This window comes from Nicotiana tabacum, chromosome 9 (assembly GCF_000715075.1).
Source record: "Nicotiana tabacum cultivar K326 chromosome 9, ASM71507v2, whole genome shotgun sequence".
In the NCBI taxonomy this organism is placed as follows: Eukaryota; Viridiplantae; Streptophyta; class Magnoliopsida; order Solanales; family Solanaceae; genus Nicotiana; species Nicotiana tabacum.
Window position 1 is genome coordinate 44,186,081 of NC_134088.1, and position 10,466 is coordinate 44,196,546.

A 10,466-nucleotide genomic window follows, 5' to 3' on the forward strand; every position below is an offset into this window, starting at 1 on the left:
TGATACAATACTAAATCATTAATTTATAGCATTTGCCAATGTCACACTCTGACTATTTTAATCAGCTGTAATTGAGAATGATTATTACAAAGGAAAAAAGAGGACCTATGTTTTTATTTTCTTTGACTACCGCGCGAGCACAGGCACATTGACTAGTTTAATATAAGGAAAAAGGGAGATTTTTTCATGTTTGTGAATTTAAATACTAAAGATTAAGTTTCAAAGCCGTAAAGTTTCATATCATTAATTTTTTTCTATTAAATTAGGGGTGTTCAAAATCGAATCGAAAACGAAAATCGAACCTCAAAAGTAGCTTAATGGCTTATTGGTATTGGATTATCGGTTTAACGGATGGGAAACAGATTGAAATTTTATTATTAACGGCTTATCAGTTTGGAGGCAAATTATTCAATTTTCTTATCGGATAAACCGTTAACCCGTTAAGAATATCCCTTCCACAGTTCCACTTATCCACTATTACTGTATTAAAAACCCTAAAATCAAAAATTCCGAATTTCTAATTTCCCTCAGATCTCAGAAGTCAGAACCCAACCCTCTCGCCTCTCCCTCTCGCGTCGTCTCTCACTCTCAGACTCTCTACTCTCTGAAGTCTAAAGGTTGAGGCAACACTACAGTCAACACAACAACAACAACAACCCAGCCGCTGCCTCTCGCCTCCCATTCTCTTCTCTAATATTTTCCTTGTTTCCTCCATACATCACCTCTAATCTCAGAACCTCAGTTACGGCCATAGCCAGAGCTGCAGACGGTATGTTTCTTTCTTCTCCTTTTTTAATCTTTACTTGATGGTCGAATCTTTAGTTCTCTTATTGATAAAATAAACTAAATCTATGTCAAAAATGTGGGAAAATATCAAAATTATTCTGGAGATTAAAAGAGGAATTTCGTGACAGAAGAATGTCATTTTCCTCGTCATACTTTGTCTAGAAATAAATTTACTTTCTAATTCGATTTTGATTCAGTTCTAAATGAAAAATACTTCTTCATCATCAAAAAGATTGTAGCTTTTTTATCATTCGTATTCATTCCTTTTCTTTTCTTGTTGCAGTGACTCATAGCATGGCTGAAAATATACAAAGTGATAAGGTGATGGGTGAAAGTGGGACTTCGAATTCAAATACAATAAGTCAAAGTAAAACAACGGAGTCAAATATAACCCCAAAAAAAAGAAAAAAAGTTGTGTTGTGTGGGATCATTTTACATAAATTATTTCTTCCGAAGGGAGTACAAAAGCAAAATGTGACTATTACTTTATTGAGTATTATTTTAGACAAAAGACGGTACCTCGACACTTCTTTCTCATATGTTTAAATGTCCTAAACACCCTGCTATTGTTGATAAAAATAATCAAATTTAGGCTTTCAATCTGTTCCGGGGAGTAGTCAGGGTGACGTAGATGTTGTTACTTAGAAATTTGATCAAGAAGAGTGTAGGAAGGCGTTATGTCGTATGGTAATAGTTGATGAGCTTCCTTTCAACTTTGTTGATAAAGAAGGTTTTAGAGACTTTATGAAAGTGGCGCAACCTTAGTTTCGAATCCCTTCCTGTAGTATTGTAAATAGGGATTGTTTTGATCATTTTAATGAAGAAAAGTAAAAGTTGAAGTAGTCTTTTATAGAAACAAAACAAAGAGTATGTATTACCACTGATACCTGGACTTCTATACAAAGAATAAATTACATGTGTATCACTGCCCATTGGATTGATAGTGAATGGAATATGCTTAAGAGAATAAATAATATTTGTCCTATTGTTAGCCATAAAGGCGAAGATATGGCAAATGGTATTGGTAGGTGCTTACGTGAGTGGGGGATAAATAAGATCTTTATTGTTATAGTTGATAATGCAAGCTCAAATGATGTGACGGTAAAAGAATTGTCTAAGCAATTAACAAAACTGGGAACTAATTTGTTGAACAGTAATCACCTTCACGTGAGATGTATGGCTCACATCACGAATCTTATGGTCCAGGATGGTTTAAAAGAATCTTCAGTGTCTATTGAATGTGTTAGGCATGCTGTGAGATATGTTAGGCAGTCTCCTGTGAGGTTGAAGAGGTTTCAAGAATGTTTTGATGATGAACAACTCAATTGTAAAAAAACTTTATGCTTGGATGTTCCAACTAGGCAAAATTTCACCTGCTTGATGTTGCGTAGGGCTATTGAATTTGAAAGTGTATTTTAACATTATGCTTCTAGTGAAATTGGCCTAAAACATTATCTTGAGCATTCTTATATTGAAGTTCGAATTCCTACAGGTGAACGTTTGAGTAGTGATTGGGCGAATGTAAAAAGAATTGCAAACTTTCTTGAAATCTTCTATCTTCTTACTTTGAAAATATATGGATCACGTTATGTTATATCAAATATTTATTTTCTTGAAATTTATGCGGTTGTTATTTATTTGAAGCAATTGATAGCAAATGAATATACTATTTTAAGTGAAATGGCAAAGAAGATGAAAGAAAAGTTTGATAAGTATTGGGGTGATCCAGGAAAAATGAACAAGATAATTTTCATCTCATGTATTTTGGATCCATGTTAGAAGCTCGAATCAGTTGGCTATGTACTTGTAAAGATGTTTTGTGAAGATCCGGGGGCAACTATACAAGCAGAAGTGAAAAAGTACATGATTTTATTATTTAGTAAGTATGTAAAGTCCAGCTCAAAAGGTGTCGCGCTTGCTTTATTTTCAGATTGTTCTTTATTGGACACTTCTACTTCTGGGCTTTCTGGCTGTCAAGTAAGCACCCAAAATACAGGACTTTTAGAATCACTCATGCAAGATCTAAAAAAATATAAAACTGTGAGTGGAGGTGTGGATACTAGAACAGAATTAGATAAATATTTTGGTGAAGAAACTGAGGATGACACTAAAGAATTTGATGTTCTTCTTTGGTGGAAATTGAACTCAACTAGATTTCTTATTCTTGCAGAGATAGCTCGTGATGTATTAGCTATTCCAATTTTAAGTGTGGCATTCGAATGTGCATTTAGTATGAGAGGACGTCTTCTTGATTCATTTAGGAGTTCATTAACTCATAAATTGGTGCAAGCTCTAGTGTGTCTTCAAGATTGGCTTCGAAATAAAAAATTAAAATAACCTATTAGTGTTGAGGAAGATACTTGATAAAATCGAGCAGCTTGAAGAAGGTAATAATACTGTTTCTATATTTGTTGTATATTAGTGTTATGGATATGCTTATATTTATCGCACGACTTATTATTATAATTCTTTTCTTCAGATTTTGCTAGCGATGGAAAAGATCCTTTCGTAATTGACGTGTAGTGTTAATATATCTGGTAAGAATTCAAATTGTAATATAGTGGTAATAAATCTATTAATATATTTATCGCATGACTCATGTGTGTTAGTGCTTAGTTTAATATTCTAGCGAAACTAGTTTATGAGGTTGTCTGGATTTATACTGTGATTGCCTCTTTTCTGGAAATGTATGGACTTGTAAATTATATTTTGTCTAGTTGGCTACGCTCGAATTATATTTTTTTCTACAAGTTGGATATTCGAGCATACTTTCTAGAACAGTATGGCCTTCTAAATTACATTTTGTCTACAAGTTGTAATCCTTGGGCATGTAGGAACACAGTTTGTCCCATGCATCATTTCTATAATGCATGTTCACATTTTGTATTTTCTCAAGTTTTTGTGGCTCTGTTCTGTCCCTTCTTGATGAGAAAATAGAATCCTTTTTTTCTGTTGCTCTAATTGTAGGCTTTTGTTGTATATTGTTGTTCCTTTTGTTGGTCAACAAGAACATAAGCTTGAATCTGCTTATTGTTGTTGCTAACTGAATCTGCTTATTGTTATCAAGAATATTGATGCTCTTGACTGAATCTGCTGCTGCATCAGTTGAATCTACTGCTCCTCAACTCATTCCTCCTCTCATCTTTGCAAGTTGTTTGAACTTTGAAGCTGTAGAAATTGAAGCATTGTTTGCTGTAGCAGTTGTATTTTGAATGTCTCCAATTGTTCTAGATTTTATTCTAAATTTCCATTTTATCTCTAGTTGTATTCTGAACTCATTTTGACAGATATAATTCCCATGTTAGGAAGTGTTAACTGTTATGTTAGCTGAAGAATGTGCAGACTGCATTACTGTTGAAGAATTTCCATTTTTTTATGTTTCTCAAACCTATAACATGCCAACAATCTCCTTCTTTGTATGTTATAAATATATAGGTAAATGAGATCATAATGCCACTAGATGGACCAGATTGTTGACGAAAAGAAGATAGTAACATGCAATGGCTTGTGTTTTACGATCATTGGAGGTAACGGTAAAAAATGATGGGAATACATGCAAAGTAAACTAACTTTTTGCTGGTATTTATTAGTAACGGTATAACACGAAGGACCAAAATAGGCCTCTGTAATACAGATTCAACAAGACCGATAAATCGCCTGATAACCGCCCGATAATAGCTAAACCGATACCAATCCGCCCGATATCTTATCAGGTGGCTAGTGGATTAATATATTTAAAAGCTGATAACCGATAAGCGAAATTATTAAGAGTAAATAACCTTCCGATCTGCCCGATAAGCAGCCCTATATTAAATAGAGGATAGGAGAAAAGGCAGAGAATGAGATAGTGAGAATTTAACTAATACCTATTTTGTGAGAGACACTAAATAAGACGTTGATTTCATTAATTCTGCTGATACAAGGATTAAGCTTCTCAGTTTGTGTTATTGCAGTATTTATCAGCATATTGGTTCATTTTGAATAAGAAAAAATAAGGGAGATATTACTTTGCAGTACTATAACGATAAGTACAATTATTCTTATTTGGTGTAGAATTTATTTTTTTATAAGGTTGTTTTGAACTTCTTCCCAGATATCCTTAAGGACGTAGTTTAAATTATTTATTCCGCGTATTGTATGGGGTAAAATATGTTCATATTTAATGTTAGCAAGAAAGAGTGACACGTGGAGCCGAAGACAGAAGGGCCCGAGGGCAATGATCTCGCTTGGTATCGGAGAGTGATATCCATAAAGGCGAAGTAAATGCCTATCACCTGGTAGCATTTAATGAGGCATATTCCGCAGTATTAAGTGTACGGTCCGTTACAGAGAATATAACATACATTTGCTCACCGTTATATATTCTTCAATGGCCCTCAACCTTTTTCAGCTTCATTTTGCCTTTGTAGGCTTTTGACTTCTTTCCTCTAAATTTAACTTCAGAGCATTGGGGAACCTTTGGCTTTTCGAACTTTGCCAAGACAGTTAGCCAAGTGGGACTTAATCTTTTCAACTTCATTTTGCCTTTGTAGGCACTTCAATTTTATTTTCTCCTTCTAAGATCTTTTAATTTTGGAGCATCGGCTGCCATGGCCAGTCGAGGTTGACTTGATGCCCCCACCAAGGCTGTGGGTGCCTTTTTTTGCATATTATCTTGTAACAAACGAGAGTCCTATAAATTAGTCTTACCATCCTTTCTTTGTCTTAATTTCGGAACAAAGTTAGACCGAAAGGGATTCAAAGAAAAACAAACAGTAGAATAGAGAATGAATTTAGGCAAGAAGTGTCCCTTTCGGGAAAGGAAAGAAGGACTTATCTGGAGTGCATGCGGACTTCAATGAACATGACATACCTTTTGGACTGGATGCCTGATCTATGTAAACTGTCCGACTCTCAAAAATTCATCACAAGTTTTGCCTTGAAACCGAGAAACCTTGCCTAGGACTGTGTCAATGCCAATGGCTATGAAGTTCCTCTTTTCGATCAGTGGCGCCCTTTGCGGGTTTTCACCAACTGACCTCTCTCATTTCTATTCTCACCATTGCCTTATAGTGCTCTTTGCGAGTTTTCACTAACAAGACTCTCATTCTAATTTCTTTACTTACCATCGCCTTATGGTGCCCGTGAGGGTTTTCACCAACAAGAATCTCTCATTTCATTTCTCTCATTTTGGTTGCATCAGATCATGTGACTGTATTCTCCAATTCTTGAACATTCTCATTGATTGATCGGAAGGACTTTGAAAAAGGTTTGGGTGAAAAAGATTTGGACTCACTTACAACTTTGGAACCCTTCGGGCGAAACCATCGCCGAACCATTATAAATTCTGCCCTAGATTTAACTTTTGGGGAGTGTGAATTTTTATTTTGGTGTGACTGAACCCCAGAGAGAGACTACCTACGTATCCTTTCGAAATCAAGTCAAACATAGTTCAAAGAATTTTGTTTATGATTTTCTTTTGTTTTGGTTTTCTTTTCTGTTTTGGTTTCTTCTCTTTCTTTTTCCTTTCCTTTTTTTCTCATTTTTCATTTCATTTTCTTTCTCTCTTTTTTTTGTCTTTCTTTTCTTTTTTCTTTTTTTTTTTTTTGCAATAAGCTTTCAGGTTCCAAAGAGGGTAATCAAAAAAAAGGTAACCGGCTCAAAGGGTTTGCAAGGGGTTTATAGTGTTTGGGTATCAAGAATGAAAGCCTTCGTCATCCCAATCAGAGAGCATTAAAGTTGCGTAAAAGGGTCAAACATAATACCTTTTGACCGCGTCTGCATTGATAGTTGTCTCGGGGTCATTTCCTTCGATTCTTTCCAGGTACAATGCTCCCTTTTGCAGTACTCTCGTTACAATATATGCACCTTTCCAATTTGGAGCCAATTTTCCTTTAGCTTCTTCATGAGGTGGGAGGATACGTCTTAGAATGAGTTGTCCTTTTTCAAATTTCTTGGGCCGCACTTTCTTGTTGTAGACACGAGCCATTCTTTGTTGGTACAACTGCCCGTGGCAAACTGCGACCAATCATTTTTTATCAATCAGTGTCAATTATTCAAATCAGTAGTATCAGAGAGAATAATATCCATAAAGGCGAAGTAAATACCAACCACCTGGTAGCATTTAATGAAAAATATTCCATAGTGTTAAGTGCATGGTTTGTTATAGGGAATATAACATTCATTGCTCACTATTATACATTCTTTAATGGCCCTCATAATTGTCATTAAAGAAGGGCTTGATCCTAGGACCTCATTTCACTATAAATAGTGATCCCCATAATCATTGTATGTGGGAGGATTGTTCTGACAAGCATACTCTATATTCTATCAAAAGCTTAATAATATTTTACTTTCTTGCTTATTTATACTATTCTTACCGCCTCCAGTAGCTCTGCGCCCGGGACTAAGATATATATCGTTTTATTCAATTTCAAAGTTATGTCTTACATTTTGGTCTAATTCATCTATTATTTTTGGATCAAATCGATTCGCTTGCCTATTAACCACGTATAAATTTAACTGTACCATTTTACGGGTAAACAGTTTGGCACCCACCGTGGGGCATAGACAGTCGTGTAATTGAATTGATCCCTGCATCTATTACTAACTTGTTTGATTCTTTGTCCTTAGCAATAAAATATGTTCATATTTGATGTTAGCATGAGAGAGTGACATGTGGAGCGGAAAACAGAAGGGCCCGAGGGTAGTGATCTCGCTTGGTACCGTAGAGAATGATATCCATAAAGGCGAAGTAAATGCCCACCACCTGGTAGCATTTAATGAGGGTTTCACAATATTAAATGCACGGTCTGTTACAGAGAATATGGTATTCATTGCTTACCGTTATACATTTTTCAATGGCCCTCATAATTATCATTAAAGAAGGGCTTGATCCTAGGACAATATTCCATTATAAATAGTGATCCCCATAACCATTGTAAGGGGGAGGATTTTTCTGACAAGCAAATACTATATTCTATCAAAAGCTCAATAACATTTTATTTTCTTGCTTATTTATATTTTTCTTACTGCTTTCAGTAACTCTGCGTCCGGGACTAAGATATGTGTCCTTTTATTTCAATTTCAAGGCTAAGCCTTATATTTTTGTCTAATTCATCTATTATTTTTGGATCAATTCAATTATCTTGTTTATAAACTACGTATAAATTTAACTGTACCGTTTTACGAGTAAACAGTTTGGTGCACACCGTGGGGCATAGACAATTGTGTAATTGAATTGATCCCTGCATCTATTACTAACTTGTTTGATTCTTTGTTCTTATAAAAAATCATTAAAAATGGCAGATAACGGGTTCAATACCACATACAATGTTGAGGCCCAAGGAAATCAGCCCCAGCACGAAGATTCCATCAGTGATACCCACAACGAGGGGAATGAGGCCACGCCAGTTCATGGCGGGCAATATCCACTATATGTTCGAGTGGCAACCCATGACGTTGCTGAAGATGAGCACGTCATACAAATAGTAAGGATCCTGAGGGAATAACAAAGGTCCATTATGGGCCATCTCTCGCGGCATGATTAGGTCATAAAAAAATTAAAGCAGGCGTTGTCGGGTGCTTCCAACAGCACAAATGGATGAGGTCCAGTTCCTCCCAATGCTCCCGCAAATCAAATAATGCAGAGGGTCGACAACAACACCCTGAGGGGCGAGGTTGGCTTCTGGATCAAATTTCGGGCGCACCACCAGTGCTGAAAGGGCCGAACTCAAAGAAGTACACACAATTGTTGTTCAAACCAAGCGCGGTACCAGAATTGATCCCGAAGCAGTTTAAAATGCCAGACGTGCCAAAGTATGATAGGACTTCAGATCCTCAAGAGCACATCACCACCTATATAATGGTGGTGAATGAAAACGATTTAGCTCCCCACTAGATTGCGACAGTCTTACTGAAAAGTTTGGGGAGACTCTTACGAAGGGAGCCTTGACATGGTATTCGCTTTTGCCCAAGCACTCTATAGACTCCTTGATATGCTCGCGGACTCTTTCATCAAGGCCCATGTCGGGGCCCGAAAGGTACAGGACCGAAAGGCAGACATATTCAGGATTGCACAAGGAGAATATGAGTTGCTACGGAAGTTTGTGACCAGATTTCAGAAGGAAAGGATGTTGGTACCAACTGTACCGGAGGAATGAGCAGCTGAAGAATTCACCAAAGGTTTGAATCCGAGAAGTTCTGACGCTTCCCAGAAGTTGAAAGAAAGTTTGCTCGAGTTCCAGGCAACAACTTGGGCGGATATTCACAACTGGTACGAGTCAAATATAAGGATTGAGGATGATCAGCTCGGTTTCCCGGCGTTGGACAAGGGTCAGGACCGGGAAAGGAATAAAGAAAAATCAAATGATGATTTTGACATAGTTGGCGGCAAAGGTTTGCGGTCGGCGGATTAGATTCACTATCGATAGGAGAACTGATCGCGACCGAAATAACAGGTCGTTGCAGGATAAGGAAACGTCTGGTTCTCGAGATTCTTCCTACCCCAGGCTTTTCGAATACAACTTTAACGTCAGCGTAGTGGAGCTGGTGTCGGCTAACAAAAACATTAAAGAAGCATGGTTCCCGAAGTCAATGAGATTCGATCCCATCCAAAGGGATCCTAATTTGTGGTGCAAATACCACGGGACAATCGGTCACCAGACTGGCGACTGTCGGCATCTGCACGAAGAGGTGGCAACATTGCTGAAAAATGGCCATCTCAGGGAATTTTTGAGTGATCGAGCTAAAAACAATTACGGCCGCAGTCACGATAACATGGAGCCTTCAAAAGTAGGAGAGGATCCTCCACGTTTGACGATCAATATGATTTTTGGGGGGAACGAGATTAATGGTGTGATATTTTCAGCGACAAAAAAGACAAAGGTATCAGTGACCCATAGCAAGAGACTCCGGGAAGTCACCGAGGATGACATCACCTTCACAGAGGAGGACGCAGATGGACTCCTACTACCGCATAATGACGCCCTGGTAATCTCTCTAAATGTCTTAGATTTTAAAATTAAACATGTTCTGGTGGACCCTGGAAGTTTGGCCAATATTATCCAATGGAGAGTGTTCGAGCAATCTAATCTCACCGGAAGTATCATTCCGGCCATGAAACTTCTTGTCGGGTTAAATCTGGCAAGCGCGACAACCCGGGGAGATATCCTACTGCCCAAGAATGCCGAAGGGGTTATGAAGATGACCCTTTCCGAGGTAGTAGACGGCGATATGGGTTACAATATCATCCTGGGGAGACCATGGTTGCACGAGATGAAGGTCATCCCATCAATATACCATCAGTTGCTAAAATTCCCAACTCCCGAGGGAATTAAACAAATAAGAGGTGACCAACCAGCAGCAAGAGAGATGAATGCAATCTCAGTCTCCAGTAGCAAAGGGAAGGAGCATGCAGTATAGAAATTATAGGAACCGGCGCCTGCTCCCGAGCCGAGCAAAGTCAACCAGGGGGAAGAGTCATCGTAATCCTATCAGGTGCTAAGGTATTTCTAGGTACAAGAAGAGACGGATGCAACAAAGTCCACAGTAGAAGAACTTGAACAAGTCGTATTATTCGAAAAGTTCTTGGAGAGGAACTTCCACTTGGGGACAGGACTGCACCCCGAACTCAGGTCTGGATTTTTTGAATTTCTTAAATTAAATGAAAATTGTTTTGCATGGTCATATATGGATATGAC

The 10,466-nt window shown here is 37.7% G+C and overlaps 1 protein-coding gene across 1 annotated transcript; it reads left to right on the forward strand.

The window, feature by feature from the left end:
* The first annotated feature begins 9,360 nt into the window (after window positions 1-9,360).
* Window positions 9,361-10,188, forward strand: LOC107789645 (uncharacterized). The gene has a single exon (XM_016611504.2). The coding sequence runs from the start codon at window positions 9,361-9,363 to the stop codon at window positions 10,186-10,188; it is 828 nt and encodes a 275-aa protein (XP_016466990.2).
* Window positions 10,189-10,466: the final 278 nt, after the last annotated feature.

Bases quoted from the DNA above. Each gene is read 5' to 3' on its own strand.
- LOC107789645 (XM_016611504.2), top strand. From the start codon at position 9,361: ATGAGATTCGATCCCATCCAAAGGGATCCTAATTTGTGGTGCAAATAC.